The 18,072-nt window shown below is 41.0% G+C and overlaps 1 protein-coding gene across 1 annotated transcript in view; it reads right to left on the reverse strand.

Moving 5' to 3' along the window:
- Positions 1-9,046: 9,046 nt before the first annotated feature.
- arhgef17 (Rho guanine nucleotide exchange factor (GEF) 17) overlaps positions 9,047-18,072 on the reverse strand; it is a 358,033-nt gene continuing 349,007 nt past the window's right edge. The window contains exon 21 of the mRNA XM_078402165.1: positions 9,047-16,720. Within this exon, the coding sequence (XP_078258291.1) occupies positions 16,515-16,720 (206 nt within the window). The 3' untranslated portion in view covers positions 9,047-16,514. The remainder of the gene's footprint in view (positions 16,721-18,072) is intronic.

The following is an 18,072-nucleotide window of genomic DNA, read 5'->3' on the forward strand; positions in this document are numbered from 1 at the left end:
CTGATTATGCTGGCCTCAACCCCTCCTCTTCTATACCTTTATATTCCTCGAGCTATCAAATATTTATCCATCTCTATCTCCACAGATCCAGCTTCCACCACCAGCTGGGGCAGAGAATTTCAGAGATTCACTACCCTCTGCAAGAGGAAATTTCTACTTACCTTTGTATTAAATGACTGGACCCTTGTAATTATGTCCGAGTCATGAAAACTTCCCTTCTTCTTCCCTGTCAAACCTCCTTAGAGATTATATGTTTGAATAATATCACCCATCATTCTTCTAAACTCCACGGGATGTGGGCCCAAACTATTTAGGCTCTTTTGGTTGGACAACACTCACATCTTAGGAATTAGCCCATTGAATCTCCTTTGTACTGCCTCCCATGTTACTGTATCTTTTTTTAACTAAGGGGACTAAAACTACATGCAATATTCCAGGTGTGGTCTCATCATCACCCTGTATAAGTGCAACAAAACTCCCTATTTTTTAAACTCCAACCCCTTTGCAATGACAAAGTACCAAAAAGCTATTTGTCTCTTAGCTACTTGTTGGACCTGCCTGCTAGCTTTTTGTAAATCATGCAGTGGAACACCTAGATTCTTCTCTGTTCACTTTCAATGTTTCTCCATTTAGACAATAATCTGTCTTTTGTTTTCTTGGGCAGCTGCAGAACATTGCAGAAGCGATGATTTGCAATCTACTAAGAAAAAGGTGTTTCCCAAGCAATTATCAATTGCTCAAGGAATCTGTTTGCAGTAATACGGGTGGAGTTTCCATAAATGGTTGCCATGGTTCCATTGCTCCAGCATTATGTTATGAAAGGGGTAAGGTGCAAACCTGAATCAGGTACTTTCTAAGCCATAATCAGGTAGCAAGCTGAACTGTAGAATATTTATTAATAGTATCTACCACTTTCCTGGCGATCTCAACTGAAATGAACTAGGGACAAGTTACGACAGGGAAACTGGGCCTGAACCCTTTAAGGATAATTGGCCTTTGGGAATTAAAATTGAATTTCACACATTTAGGTGTTCGGTCTTTCCTGTTTACGTCAGAGTGGATAATTCCCATGTAAGCTCATGCATTTCTAACATTAATTCATTTTTCATCTCTCCCTCCACTGATGCCGATTGATCAAATGGGTATTTCTAGTGTTCTTTTGGGTTTCACATATCCAACCAACCTGTTCCTTGGTTCTTTGTCTCTCTCTCTCTCACTGATGGCACTGACATTATCCAGCTGCCAGGGAAACCTGGGGCTCCACCCGATCACAACATTGTCTCTCCCAGTCTCTGTTATTAAAATCACACTTGCTTCCTCCCTTTTCCAGTTGTGATAAAGAGTTGACACAAAATCCTCGAGTAACTCTACGGGTTAGGCAGCTTCCTGGAACGTGGATAGGCAATGCTTCGGGTCAGGACACTTCTTCAGACTGATTGCAGGGGCGGAAGAAAAGAAAGCTGGAATTGTCTTTCCTTGATAAACAAGCACCTGCTTTGTTTCTACATGAGGACACAAGGTTCTTGACCTGAAAAGTTGATTCAGTTTCTTTCTCCACAGTTGCTGCCTGATCTGTTTCTGGTATTTTCTGTTTTTTGTTTCAGACTTCCAGCATCTGGAGTTTTATTTCGGTTCAGTTGGATAATTGTCCATGCGTTCTACACTGTCTTTTTTTTGTCTACTTTTGTTACATCTTCCATCATTTTCCCATTTGATGACTTTCAGTAGACTGGTTTGATTTTTCATCCATTATACATCTGTCTAATAAAATTCTATTCCAAAACCATTGTACTTGGTTATCTTGTATCCAACAATTAAAAATTCTCCTAAACATACTTTTAACGCTATCTTTGTCAGAGATATTTGGGCATAAATTGGATATATTTAATGATTCTTACAAAGTTACTCTCAGTTTAACTCTCAGCCACAATAATTTGTCAGCAACTAAACAGAGAAATCACAAAAGGACTGACCTATTCATTCACAAAGAAAAGTATCAACAAAAGTAACAATTTCTGCATCAGAGACAATACAAATAAGCTCCTTGTGTTTCGAAGAGTGGGAAGGATTCTGATGAATGAGACCTTTATTCACCTTTACTCTAAAACATAAGGAAGTCAATGTTACTAGTTGCTGAGGTGGTAAGGATACAAATTATATAAAAATCAGGACAAAACTCTCATTTATGAACCAATAGAGTCCCTAAATTCTTATCCCACTGGACATGAGCCATTTAGTTACAAATCAACTGCTGGTGCCACTCAGGAGTATATACTGAACTCATAGTGTCACTGAGGTCCTGTCCAGGGTGGATGACACAGGCCAAATTTAATTATGTTAAGAAACCACTGAAATGTGTTAAATGAATAGCTGGAATGCAGTGTTCCCAAGCTACAGCTACAGTCTTCTCTGCTTCTCCAAATGAAAGTAAACCTACTTTATATTTAATAATGACATTTAAAAGACATTTGGGCAGGTACATGGATAGGAAAGGTTTTGAGAGATATAGGCTAAATGTGGACAAATGGGACTAACAGGGTATCCTGGTTGGCATGGTAAGGACAAAGGGCCTGTTTCCTTGCTCTATGACTCTACCCACTTTAGATAAAATAACTTGAGATCGACCAGTGGTGCACATCTGATATAGGGCCCAAGACCTTTGCTTATGGAGATATTAAGTTCCCTGACATATTAAATTTACTACCCGCCTGATATTACAACCTTTGCCTCACTACCTCCACCAAATATACAAGTAATTTTAATTTAGATGAGAGGGACCATACCAGCACAGTTGTGGAATTTTGCAGTTGTGCTTTAATGGAACCCACTTCTTGTTCCTTAGTTGACTATTATCCAAAACCAGTGGCTTATCTATCTGAATCAGCTTTGGTCTATTCTGTGCAAAGGACCATGGCCAGCAGTAACAGTAAGCTGATTGTTCCACCACTGGTGGGCCCTATTGGAGGTTAAGTTGGACCTCAGCATTTGTGCCAGAAACATAGCTGTATCATAATGCAGAAGAGCATTCAGATAGTCATAGAGTCACTCAGCCCAGAAACAAGCTCTTCGGCCCAACTCATCTATACCGACCAAGCTGCCCCATCTAAACTAGTCCCACTTGCCTGCATTTGGCTCATAGTCATATACTTTTCTAAGTGTCTTTTAAATGTCTTAGACAGTTTTCTAAGGGTCTTTTAAATGTTGTTATAATACATGCCTCATCTACCTCCTCTGGCAGCTCATTCCATATACACACCACCCTCTGAATGAAAGGTTGCTTCTCAGATTCCTATTAAAGCTTTCCTCTCTCACTTAAACCCATCTCCTCTAGTTTGTGATTCCCAAATGCTGGGTAAAAGACTCTGTGCAGTCACCCTATCTGTTCCCCTCATGATTTTACGCTCCTCTATAAGATCATCCCTTAGCTTCCTGCGCTCCAAGGAATGAAGACCTACCTTGCCCAATCTCTCCCTATTGTTCATGTCTTTGAGTTTGGCAACTTCCTTGTACATCGTCACTGCATTCTACCAGCTCCACACAGTGTACCCGATACAAATTTCACACATGGCTTCCTACCAGTTAACTGCTCTTGGATAGTTTCACTCTAGGGAATCTTGACACCAGTCTACTGGCTGAATTACTTCTGTTTGCCCATTCAATGTTACTTAGGCTGCTAGAAATTTAGCCCATTCTCTAATTTCTTGTAAAACTCATAACTCCAACCACTTCCAATCGAAACAACGTTAATGCCAAGGAAGAAGATATGTGAGCAGTGATAAACATTTTAATGATTGTTGTGCTTTTTTGGGAAGCTCTTAAAAGATGGGGAGACAGGATGGCAAACTAGAGCGCTTGATGGATAGGAGTCCGCCTTTACTTCCGGCAGCAAGCAAATGGATTGGTAACAAGTCCAATTTGCTGGATAGTAGCAAAGAGAACCTTATTTTCAGTGCTATTGACCCACTCTTGGTGATACATATTGATGTCCCCCACCAGTACTCCCAGTCAGGATTCACCTTAAAAAAGGTTTGGTTCGGCAGGTATGGTGGGGTGGGAAATGATAATCTGCAGGTTTCCTTCACCTGATTTGACGTGATGGCATTCAATTCAGGGCTCGTATGGTTTCACTCATTCCCAACTCTACACCATTAGCACAGACCATGGTCAGAGTTGGTGATTGAAGAGCTAGAAAGCAAGTTGCATTGTTGAATACTAAAGGCAGGTTTATGCAAGACTGTTGCTTGTACAGATTATAGGTTAGCTATCCTGGATTGACCTTGGATCCGTGTACTCATGAAGTGTATAGTGCAGTTTGAGCTGGGCTGGGTGAGTCTTTCTCGTGTACTAATTTGCTACCTAGGTCAATACTGAGTGTGTTGACTGGTTGCATTGATGAAATGAGGTTGATTTGAGCTGATTGTAAGTGTAATCTAACCCAAGTTAAATCACGTCATGCATGGTCTGCATTTGAAAAAATGGGCACAAGTGGATGCATATTTCCAGACAATGATTTTTAGATCATCTACTGTTGCCCTCAAGTGGCAAAATAGAGCAGTACAAAATGAGTCCTGGAAAAGGAAATATTTATTTCATTCATTTTCACAATTCCACTTGCAGATTATATAACAATTCATTTACTCGTATCAGTCTTCTACACCATCAATGAGGTTAAATGAAAATTAGAGTCAGATAATTATGTAGCTATGTAGCATGAAAACAGGCCCTCAAGCACAACTCATCCATGCCGATCAAGTTGCCTAACTGAGCTCGTCTTGCTTCCCTGTGCCTGGCCCGAATCCCACCAAATCTTCCCATCCATGTACTTGGCTTTTGAATGTTGTAATTGTATCTGCCTCCACCACTTACTCTGACTGCTCGTTCCATTTATGCACCACCCTCAATGTTAAAAAGGTGCCTCTCAGGTCCCTTTTAAATCCTTCCCCTCTAACAAACCTATGCCCTCTAGTTCTGGATTGACCTACCCTGGCGAAAGGACAATGCCTACTCACCAATTATTTGTCTCTCAATGCCCTTCCTGACCACTTGATTAACAAGGGCATTAAAGTGTACAGATCAAGTGCTGGTAAGTGGGATTAATATAGATATGTAAATGGGCTGGCATGATCTTGGTGGGCTGAAAGATCTCAGTGCCGTATGACTCTACAACACTATGACCCCTACTGCCAGAAGGGGGCAACACTGCCTAGAAATGGCATCAATGCTGTGATCTAATTTGCACCATTGCCAAGTAGTCTTGCTATTTGGTGGAGGATTTGTACAGAGACCCAGAAGTATCCAGACAACAATTAACATCACAAACTTAAGAGGATGACAACTTGAATTTTCCTGTAGCTACGGGGTGGTGTATGGTGTAACAGTGTACGGGGATCGCCGGTGTGCGCGGACTCAGTGGGCCAAAGGGCCCGTTTCCCCACTGTATTTCCAAACTAAACTAAAGTAAGCTACCTTCGAGGACTGGAAAGGAGGAGGTCTTTTGAGAGGCATAAGGGAGCAAAACATTGGAAGGATTTGGAAACAAGAGTCATAGAGTCATAACATGGCACAGAAACAGGTCCTGCACCCAACCCCATCCATCTGACCCTCAACGTACTCATTTATACTAATCTCTGAGAGAATAGGACAAAAGGAACTGCAGATGCTGGAATCTTGCACAGAACACGTTTAACATAAAGGCATTGTTTGACTGGGAACCGATGTACATTGGTAAGCTCAGTGTTCATCAATGAAGGGGACCTGACGAAGGTTAGAAAACAGGCAGCAGAATTGGGATGAATTGAAGTCTCTTCAGGGTAAAATCAGAATGCAGTGGAATATATGAGCGCAGAGGTAACAAGAACATAGATTCAGCTATTTTGTTCTTTGGAACCAAATTCTTTTAAACATCATATATTTATTGCCAAAGCTAGAAAATATTGGAGTTAGATTTTCAATGTGGCTACTGTGACACTGTTATGAAATGTTGTCAGTCTATCTTTCCTATCACTTTATTTTTGTCAGACTATCAGCCAGAGTCACAACTTCAAAATAAAGCTTTGCCCACTCCGCACAGAGAAGAGAATACATGTCTTTAATCACAGGTTGGTGAATCTTTGGAATTCTCCACTGGAGAGTCCCATTTAGTCTCAATGGCTGAGTCACAGCTGAATCCCAGGATTCACAGCAACTGGGCCCTCAACGCCTGTCATCTCGTTGCCCCTTCTCCCGTCACGCAGCGACCCTCTGTGGCTCCGGTTTCAATATATAAGGAGCATGGAGAACCAGCTGGGAACAGACTTGGTGACCTCTCAATTCACTGTCGCACCGAACACCACAGCCCCACCCGGCTCGGACATGCCCCGCAAAGAGTGGGTCTCCCTGAACCGGCTCCGCACAGGGGTCGGCCGGTTCAACGCCAACATGCATCATTGGGGGTTGCGCCCATCAGCAGCCTGCGTGTGTGGAGCAGGCCCGCAAACAGCGCAGCACGTCAATTTTGACTGCGCTGTCCTCCGTCCCCCTGGCCCACCGAGTCCGTGTCCACCATTGATCACCAATTCACTCTAGTTCTATGTTTATCATCCACTCCCTGCACACTAGGGGTAATTACCTACAAAGGCCACATGTCTTTGGGATGTGGGAGGAAACCAGAACACTTGGAGGAAACCCACCCAGTCACAGGGAGAACGTGCAAACTCCACACAAACAGCACTCGAAGTTAGGCCCGAAGTCGGGTCTTTGGCGCTGTGAGGCAGCTGCTCTGCAGATGTGCCACTGTGCCACAGATGCTGAGTTTTTTGAGAATTTCTGTTTTTATTTGAGATATTGCAGTCTGTGTTTCACATTTTCACTCACCCCTTCGTGTTCTCTCACAGTTTTAGTTATGGGGAAACCCAGGCTGGTTAAGGCAAGGTGGGCAATGGTCTAAAACGTTAGGTCTGAGTACAACTATCATGCCCAGAGTTAAATTCAATGCAGGCCCGATCTGGAATGTAAGCTCCTGGCTTGGAAGTAAATGTGCTTTTTGGAGCAGGACATCTAAGAGAGTTGGGGGGGGGGGGGTCTGAAAGGTAGTCAGAGTGGGGCAGGAGGCTTTTTCATTCTTCCCATCTGCTGCCAACTTGTTTCAGCCCACTGGGAAAACTGCAGTTGTATCCTTGCTGAAAGCCCAGTCATAATTCCATCAGGACCATAGTAACACCACAGACCGCCAATTAGCCCTTTACGTGAAGATCTCACCACCATCAGCAATAAAATGGCAAATGGGCATGAATGGATGACCGCTGTTATCTTCGCTGCTGCACTGAGTAAGGGGTGGGTGGTTAGGAGGATTCAAATTCCTTCACACTGCTTGCTTTTCCACGGCTGATAGTGAACGACTGACGTCTTTCCTCAACATTGCAGTATGAAGTTCGGTTCATTTGAATAAACTCCACACTCTCTGATCCCCTCTTTTGAACATTTCTGATGAAACCACCATGAAGATCAATGGCAAATGATAAAAACAAGGAACTGAAGATGCTAGTTTACTAAAAAGGACACAAAGTGCTGGAGCAATTCAGCGGGCTACAGAGACCTATTAACTTATAAAGCCACATGTCCTTGGGATGTGGGAGGAAAGCAGAGCACCCAGAGGACTCATGCGGACACAGGGAAACCATGCAAATTCCACACAGACAACACCCGCTGCCTGTAGTAACTCAGCAGATCTGAAGAAGATTCCCGACCCGAAATGGCACCGATCCATGTTCTCCAGGGAAGCTGCCTGACCTGCTGAGTTACTCCAGCAGTGACCTCTTTTTTTTCCAATGGCAAATGAGTTTAACTTGATTGTATTTATGTATAGTATATCTGATCTGTTTGCACAGAATATGAAACAAAACTTTTCACTTTATCACAATACACTCGACAATAGTTTAGTTTACTTTAGAGATACAGCGCGGAAACAGGCTCTTCGGCCCACCAGGTCCACACCGACCAGCGATCCCCGCATATTAGCACTACCCTACATACACTAGGGACAATTTACACAGACCAAGCCGATTAACCTACAAACCTCTACGTCTTTGGAGTGTGGGAGGAAACCGAAGATCTCGGAGAAAACCCAAGTGGTCACGGGGAGAACGTACAAACTCCTAACAGACAACACCCGTAGTCGGGATCAAACCAGGGTCTCTGATGCTGCTTGGCAGCAATACCACTGCGCCACCGTGCCGCCATAAACCTATACTAATAATAAACCTAAACCTATACTTTTAAAGTGTTAAATGCGTAACTTTTGTAAAGAATCTACCAATTTACATTAATTTCAAAATGATAAATCACTTTTTACTAAACTTGCAATTTTATTTTGTCCATAGTGCCACAGGATGCAGCAACACAGCTGCATGGAACAGGGACAAGGGCAACAGGCACTTGGGAACGTCATGACTTGCAAGTGCCCCTCTAAGTTTCAGACCATCCTGTCTTATTAATATACCACCACCGAGTTCAATCTTATATCTCTCTGCTCCACAATGCTGCTGGAGGGCCTTCCACACCAAAACTGCAATGATGCAAAATGGCTTGCAACTCCTCAACGAAACTAGGGTCGAAACAAGGAACTGTAGATGCTGGTTTACAAATGAAGACACAGAGTGCTGGAGTAGCTCAGCGGGTCAGGCAGCATTAATGGAGAACATGGATAGGCAGCATTTCGGGTCGGGACACTTCTGCAGACCCAGTCTGAAGAAGAGTCCTGACCCGAAATATCACCCACCCATGTTCTCCTGAGATGATGCCTGACCTGTTGAGCTACTCCAGCACACTGTGTCTTCTCAAGGGGAATTAGGGATGGTAATCAAATGCTGGCCTTGCCAGAGATGCCAACAAAACAATGAATTGCTATTATATAAAGATAACTTTCGTAAAATAAAAACTGCATGCGCTTTTATCCTGAAATGTGGCCGCTTTACGTTATATTTTTATGTAAAATATCAGCGGAAATAAAGCACACTTCTACACAATGTAAATATCTGACACCAGTGAACTTTAATAACAAAGATCCCACAGTGACAAAACGTAACAGGAACACGTGATAAACATGACAACCTCACTTGACTTTTAATGGGTCAGAATAAAAGTTTTCCAAGTACTGTAGTAGTTATAATTTAAATGTCCTGGCCCAACAGTAATTGTACCAGTGAAACTTAAACGTATATAAAAATATGCCATTAAATTCATATCAACAATTAAAGACTGAGAACAGTATGTACAGAGGAGGAAATATGTACCATTATTTACAATACTCAAAAGGTGGCTTCTCCCATTGCCCAAGCAATTCGCACTCTGAAGAAACAAACTTTTCTTCTCTTTCGGCGTATAATTTTCTATCATGTTTTGTTTTACTATTAGTTCTTGAACTCAGCGCAGGATGAGTGAATGGACTGTTAATTTCAGTGCAGGCTGATGATTACAAAGCGATATTCCTAATTAATATCAAATTGACACAACATTGAAGATACTGCTACCCTTTACAATCGGCCAACATGGAATGGTTTATGAAAGAGTTAACGTTTATTCATTTCATCAACACTTAAAAGAGACTTGCAACTGCATGAAGAGAATGTGAATACACAGTGAGGTGTTTAGAGCAGAAGAGCCATCCCTTAACAGTAATTATTTCTCATGCATCTTGAATTACATTTTACAGGTCCATTTGGTTCTAGAGGGGCTCGGCCACTTGGTAATTAGCTTTCTACGCCAGTTGTCTATAACAATGGCAATCCTTTGACTTTACTCAGAAACCAATAAAGCTAACCTCCCTGATGAGAGGTGAATGAGTGGCCACACTGGCAATAGCTCTAGGTAAATGCCACTGAAGTGTGGTAAGGGTCCAAGTTGAGACTTACAAAGCAATTTTTGATCATAGTAGGAACTTAACCCGTCCCCAGGAAGGTTGGCACTATATTAAAATAAGCTCTCCATACGTAGGAACAAGAAATACATTTACTCAAGTGGTTTTTTTCTCAAATCTGGTGCATTTCTTTTACACACCTTTTTCAACTTAAAGGTCTTTAATTCTTTTGCAGTGATGTGTGGTACCCAACGAGATATGTCTTAATACAGTGCATGCATGAAAGCAATAATTGTACTTTTAATCATAAAGTCAGCGTCGGCCTTCTGAAAGAGACACAGTGGACTAGCAACTATTATTTAACTGGATGTTCAAAGGGTGGGTGTACAATCCAAGGCCCAGATACGATAATCAATCAATGCTTTTCAAAATTGAAAGCATCAAGGATACCTCAACAAAGACACGCATTGGTTTAAATATGCAGATATGAATCCAGTGGTATTATTGGGATTTGCCTACAGTTTTTGTTTAGTCAGGAGTGAAGAAGCTTTTGTGATTGTCGATGGGCAGAAGAGCCCTTCAAGATAAGTGTATTTATTTATTTTATGGAGACATCCTCACAAGGGAAGTCCAAGCCTTCCCTAAAATATTCTCTTTGCTAGACCACTGCATACCAAGGAATCACCTTCTATTTTCCACTGACCCACTTCCTACAAGCCATTTTATTCTTACAAACAAGTCTTACAAACTCTTCCAGTTCTAATTTAAACTTAAGTAGTAGCGTACTTCGTTTAGTACATGTCAGAAAGCCTCAAAGACTAATACATCTTTCAGAACCCACTGCTCTCTTAAGTCAACTTCCATTAGGGAAATTGGATTTTTACAAATGTTCTGTATGCTCACGTGCTATATCTAATTTGTAAAATTTATTACCATCGTCACTGAAGTCTTCATTCTTGTTCAGAACTTCCAAGTGCCAACAGGGAGAACCATACTGCATTAGAACTGGAGGATTCATTTGGTTTCAATGTCCAGGATTAATTCTGGATCTTTATTTAGACCAGTGCCATGTTTTCTTTGCAACTGTACATACCAATCTATACGCCATATGTTCTTTCCTTGCAACTCTAGGGCGTACCCAATTAACAAGCATAAACAGTTAATTCTTTTAACCCATAGCAATCCATTGCTTCTTCGTTACCTGCAGTCCTCTTCTACCAGCCACCGCAAAACATTACCCACAGCAATCTGTAGACATACCAATGGATTTTGGGAACACACTCAGCCGGAGCATTTAAAGTTGGCGGCATAAGAAATGGACCGCAATCGTAAGCCTGTTCTACCATTAAACCTCCCCTGATGCATATCTCTTGCTAAATTAAAAAATCTATCTATTTCACTCACAAAACCAAAATTTAGCCTCATCTCCAAAGAGCGAGAGCATTTCAGATATCTGGTAATCTTTAGAACAAAACATGCTTCTTAACTTTCGTTCTAATTTTAAGACTACACTGTCTTTGCTTGGATTCTCCACTGGTGAAATTCAAACAACTCAACTTGCTCACCCCACAATTTCCTTAAATGTTAAATAGAAGCCCCAAAACTTTGTAATTTACCTCATTAAGTTCTGATGAATCTCCCACTCCACCCCAAACTGTGATATTTAAGCTCCACTCGATGAACTGAAATGTCATTGTTGTAAGAGCAGTGCTTCATGGGCCTTGATCCAGTCAGTTAAGTCTCAACATGTAGACACAAAATGCTGGAGTAACTCAGCGGGTCAGGCAGCATCACTGGAGAAAAGGAATAGTGGACGTTTCGGGAAGAGACCCTTCATCAGACTCGACCTGAACTGTCGTCTATTCCTTTTCTCCAGTGATGTTGCCTGAACCGCTGAGTTACTCCAGCATTTCGTGTCTATCTTTGTTGTAAACCAGCATCTGCAGTTCCTTCTTACACAGGTTTCAGCATGTGGTTGGTAACAGCCGCTGAAAAACAGAAAGTTTCTGTACTGTGATTTCTGACAATCCACATGGCCACACCCTGACTTCCCAAACATCCCTCTTTCTCCTCTTGGTTGACATAACTTCTTAGAAGTTTTAGAAGCAGAAATGTAAATCCCACAGAAATGGACATTTTAGTGATTCAATCTCCTGTTATAAATTTCACCAAACTTCTTAATTCTGATGCATGCCACAGACATTTAGGCACATCTGTTGACCATCCAATTTTACAGCCACTCAATATTTCCTTTCAATTTTTTACTTGAACTGCAAACTTTTCTCCAATCTAAACATCAGTTCTCTCTCCGAAGTCCTTCAGCACCATATAAAAAATGTTTTACAATAATCCGAGAGATCATTTTTCTGGCTTACATTACTGGATTCTCTTAAAATAATTTACAGCTGATATAATTCCCATTAATTTGTTGATCCGTTTAATTGCACATCTAACATTAGTCTAGGCACTTTATAATTCACTGTTTATACTAGGCAGTTGGAGCTCTGCTTTCACTATGTCAGTGACTTCAGAACTTTAGACTGACACAGTCTCCTTTGATCTCATTACATTAACTTTATTGAACTCACTCCAGCTCCACACCACCCCAACCTTCTCAAGACATTTTAAAAGTCCCGATATCATCATAGGTCAATTAAAGTTTTTTTTTCCCAAGATGTGTAAACATTCTGGAAGGAAACATCAGCATCATCAGAAAACATTTGTGCAAACATTGCTTCACTGGCGGAAGAAACATAAACAGAAGTAAAGGTCAAGCAGTTTTCTGTACCATTGTGTGAGTGGTATGCCAGGAATTCTTCATGCTGCGTGATTAAAGGATATCAGCAGGCTCGTGTTATGGTAGATAATGCTACACTTACACTGCATTTTTCAGCGATGTGAAGTCCCTGATGATCCCACCATGTTTGTTTGGAATTAATTCCGTAGTTGAGAACTGTCTGCATTTCTAGAAACAATTTTGCATCGATACAAAATGTGTGGTACACATAGTCTATCAACGTGCTTATTTCTACCCACATCTACTGCTCCTGAAACAAATTCACACAGCCATGGTCCAACATGCACTGTGCATCACAATGGAACATATTCAAATAATTTCCAGCTGTGTGATCTTAAGACTTCGATTGTAAATGTAATTCAGGATTCCACCATATTCAGAACACTATTACTTTAATTAGCAGCACAAATCATTCCCACTGTTCACTAAAATAACAGCACAAAACCAACGGGGGCTTCTATCAAGCTCAGAATATTAATTGGGCTATTTTATTTCTTGGTTTAAAATAAACGTTTCCAATTGGAGAGGTTAATTTTTTTTCATGACGAAGCTCTGTGAATAGGGTGGGGACTTGATGCAATTCTGAATAGGCCAATGGACACTGCATACCAGTCTTAGAATTGGCAACTCTTGCACTTCAACCAAGCACTGACTAAAATCCAACACGAGTCAGAGTCAAAATACTTCAGTGGTTTGATCTGCACATATAAAAGGCTGAATTTCTTGAAACTCGAAAAGCGGAAAAAATATTTTTTTAAACATCGCAGCCCACTGATTTAACTGGGCCCAATGCATGCACTACAAACATCAGAAAACACTCCTTGTAGGTACTGATTAGAATTTAGCTGTTACTACATTGAGTAACACAGGGCCATCAAACCAATTTTACTCTTTCAGGTATAAAATGCTGCATTCATTACCAGAAACATTGTTTCCATGCTGCTGGGTCCCACAGTCACTATTTAAAAATTATTGCAATGCATTCTCCTGCTGTTTGATGTCCCATTTACATGAAACCAAGGAAAGGGTGAGCAGAAAAGAATTTTCCCCTCACACTTAAACTGCATTTTTCAATGATGTAAAATCCCTGGCGATCTCACCCTGTTTGTGTGCAGTTAATCCTGGTATCAAGAACTGTCTAAAAGGTTTTTTTTAGTTTTAGCTTTAAAAAAATTTTTAAACATTTATTTTAAATATTTTAGTCTGGCCTGTTTAAAAAAAAATAACTTTGGAAAGTAAACAGAATAGAAAAGAACATTCATTATGTACTGTACATGTCTTCTAATCTTTGGCTTTTCTTAATCAGGTAAGACCATTTGGGAGGCAATACTATTTTTTGGGGGATGCAAAATTACAACTTTGTAAGAAGGGGAAAAAAAATCACATTTAATCAGTGAAATGATTTTGGAGTAAAGAACTTTAAGTGAGCAAAAGAATCCTGACTGGAGTTGAGCACAAAGAAGAATTATGTACTGACTATTGGACCCTCACTTACAAGGACCTTGTATTGTGCTACATGCAATTAAAGATGTACTCCATGCTTGTCCCATTCATCAGCACATAGAACAGGTTAAGTGTACTTTGTAAACACAGTGGACTTAGGAAATGGGAGGGTGCAGTAGTGGGTAAAAGTGGAAGGGCTATTGGTGAAGGGATGGGGGTGACAGATGTGGAGCATCAGACTAGAAACACAATCGCAATTTTACAAATTCTAACCTTAATCCTTTGCAATTTATCTATCAAGGGATAATTACTGGGTGAAAACCCAACATCGGAAACATCCAAACGGCTTAACTTCCAATTCACTAAATATAAATAAACAGCTATTGCGCTAAATTATTGTCTTCACAGCCCAGGTGCCAAGCTTTAGTACCAAAGAAGTACATTTAATTTCATGTCATTGCAATGAAGGATGAGGTTTCATATGAGTATTTGGCGTTGTGATGACTAGCAAAGGATTGCCAGGAAACTAGGCCAATGCCAAAGGCATGTTGACGTTAGTAATGGAGTCAAAATGTCTACTTGCGACACCTTGGAATCTCATTATCTCTGACCCTCAAAGACGTCCTCTTACAATGACATAAAATGAAACAGACTTTGTGGCATGTCCTCTTGCATTATTAATTAAAAACCGACAGTGCCAGAATTGCACAATAGGCCATCACCAGTAAACAGGGGGTTTGTGAAGTTCTGGATGCACACTTTTCATCAACCCAATTATTAGTTGTTCTGGAATTTCCTGCATTGAGCTGAGTTAAGACCAAACATCTCGCAAGGTAACTGCACTTTTATTATAGATTTAGTGAGGGTGGGAAGCTGAAATGAAGTGCATGAGGGACTGAGAGTACAGTACCAGGGAAATATCGTACATTCTGTTAACTAAGGTCGAGATCCACATAGTTCAGTCAAACATAGTTACTCTTCCTTTCAAAAAATCTTGCCACGCAGAATGAACAACTAGATTAAGCCACAAAATGTAAAACAAACTTTGTCAAATTTCTAGAGATTTAAAAAAAAAAGATAAATGCATAAATTAAGTGCTGTGAAAGATAACTAAGTTAAAAGAAACATAAATACTGTACAGGAGGACCAATATCAGTTCACCTTCTAGCTCTACCTTCCAAAAGGTAGATTTGACTATAATTGCGGCCTTTGGCAGATTGAGGTTTTTATGTGGCACTAATTAACACGCATTCCTGCAAAATGTTTGAATGTCCTCTGGTTAAATGTTTCTGAAAATTGATGGTCCTCCAGGTCTTGGCCACATATTGCACATTGTCATTTTACACACGCGCTCTGGTTTCTATATAAACTGGCTCCATGCTACAAAGAAGGCAGTAGAACACAACCAAGTGCACGCACATATACACACACACATACACACGCACTCACTCTACGGAACATTGTAGCTGTTGGTACACAGTGAGGTACATACAATGCAGTTCATCAGTCCTCTGATTGAAAGTGTAAGCACATAGAAATTTGTGTGGTGTCCAAAAGGGATTAATACTACAAACATAATTCTCTCTCATGCAGATTCACTGAGAATGATGTCCACTGACATTTGTCTTAGGTGTGTATATACATACACATATGCCCACGATGCACTCCATTTTATGGTTCATATCAATATGACACATTTGACTGAGGTCATCTTACTTCTGAAAGGCCTCTTCATTTCAAACAACAAACGTGACAACAAACAGAATTTCACTGTCACAATATCCATGCAGACCATCAAGTCTGTCTTTATACAGGTTGCCACAGACGAAGATCTCATTGGAAATTATTAATTGGCGGTGACTTGAAACATAATCATGGCGCCATCACTTTGAAGCTATGAAGAGGATTCCTCATGATTGCTGCTACAAACATGATGCCAGATTTTGGGAACAGAGGCAAGGGATAATGCTGGGATCTCCTGTCACAAATGAAGATGTCCTGTACAAAGTGTGAATCCCACAATCTCCTGCCTTCATTTGTGCTCAACCTCGTGCGACACACTGTAACACGTCTTGGTTCCAAACTCAGTGATATTTTTTTTTCATTAATGGGTAGTCATAATAATCAGAGATGGTGATAGATGGACTAATCCTTGCTTGTTCCACTGCTCATTCATAAAGATACCCGTGATCATCTACCATTTCATATCCATGGCACACTGGGTGGCAAAGAAAATAACATCGCAACCAAAATTCGGGGCGGATCACCTCCTAACTTGCAGACACACGTCTTAAGACTGCTGATCATTCATTCGGGGCCCTGCTCGTGTACAGTAAAAGACAAACAATGCACACAGAGACTAAATGCCCAAGCATTAGACACAGCACACTGGGAGACAAACAGTAACAGTAGTCTTGTAGCCAACGACTTGCTTCATTCCTCTCAAACGCGCCACAGAAGCAGATGGTTGGTGCTATCGTCTCGGCCGATGGTCTCACTACTGTTGGTAAGCCGGAAGTCTTCGTACCCGTCTCCTCCGCTGATCACCAGCATGTTGGTTTTCAAGGGAATGATGGCAGATGATCGGCGTCTTGCTGAGTCCCGCTTCTGTGAACCGACCAGCCTTTCCCCACCTGTGCTGGGCCGACCTGGAAGGGTAAGTAGATGGTTGGACACCATTAGGAGATGCAGTGCCCAAATGCTAAATCAACAATGCTAGATGTACTTTAAGCCAATCCTGCTCTGAAAATAAGAATCAATGGACCAAAATTGAAATGCTTCTGCTGAGCAATCTAACATTACACATTGAACATAAAAAGTAATGAGAAATTTTGCAATCGCAACCTTGGAAACACTCAGTAGCTGCAGAAAGAGTAACAGAGTTAGTGTTTCAAATCAAAAACTCTGTCAGCTCTGAAATATTAACTCTGTTTCTCCTTCAACAGATGCTGCCTGACCTGCTGAGAGTTTCCAGCAACTCTTGATTTTTTTTCTCCACCAGATTTTATTTACAACCTCTGCCTTGTTGTTTTCTATCTCCAGATATATCCAGGTGCATCTTTCACCCACAGATGTTATTTGTTGTAGCCAGTTTCCCTGCTAATTTATTACCTGGATGAAATGGATTCCCCTTGAATTTCCAATTAATCTTAATTTCCATAATATTTAGTTTTGTCCACTATTCTCCGTACTTTTTAAACGTGATGCTACCCCAAAACATTTTAAACGTCCATGATATCATCCCCCAGACTCCTATACTCCAGGCAGAAAAGACCTAGCTTTTCCAGCCATTACTTACAACTCAAGCCCTTCAGACCTGCTATATTTATTTAAATGTTTTTTGCATCTTTTCCAGTTTATTGATATCCTTCCTAAAGCAGGGCAATTAAAACCGTCCGAACATGGCATCGCCACCATCTAGTCCCGTTGTGACATGACTTCCTAACTTCTTTCAGTTTTTTCAGTTTAGTTTACTGTCACGTGTACTGAGGTACAGTGAAAAGCTTTTGTTGCGTGCTAACCAGTCAGCAGAAAGCCAATACAAGTTTCCAATCGATCCATTTATAGTGTATAGATACATGATAAGGGAATAACTTCTAGTGCAAGGTAAAGCCAACAAAGTCCGATCAAGGATAGTCCGAGGGTCACCAAAGAGGTAGATAGTAGTTCAGCACTGCTCTCTGGTTGTGATAGGATGATTCAGTTGCCTGATAACAGCTGGGAAGAAACTGTCCCTAAATCTGGTGGTGTGCATTTTCATACTGTACGCCTTCTTCCCCACCCTGCAACCTGTGTCGCTGCTTTCACGAAACTATGTACTAATACCCCTAGGTTTCTCTATCTTACAACATTCCTTAGTACCCTTCCATTTACTGTGTAAGTCCTGCCATGCTTGTCTTACCAAAATGTAATATCTCGTATTTATTTGAACAAAATTCCATCTGCCATGCCTTGGGCCATTGAACCAGTTCCTCAAGATCCCATTGTAATCATTGTTAAT

This window comes from Rhinoraja longicauda, chromosome 7 (assembly GCF_053455715.1).
Source record: "Rhinoraja longicauda isolate Sanriku21f chromosome 7, sRhiLon1.1, whole genome shotgun sequence".
NCBI classification, from domain to species: domain Eukaryota; kingdom Metazoa; phylum Chordata; class Chondrichthyes; order Rajiformes; family Arhynchobatidae; genus Rhinoraja; species Rhinoraja longicauda.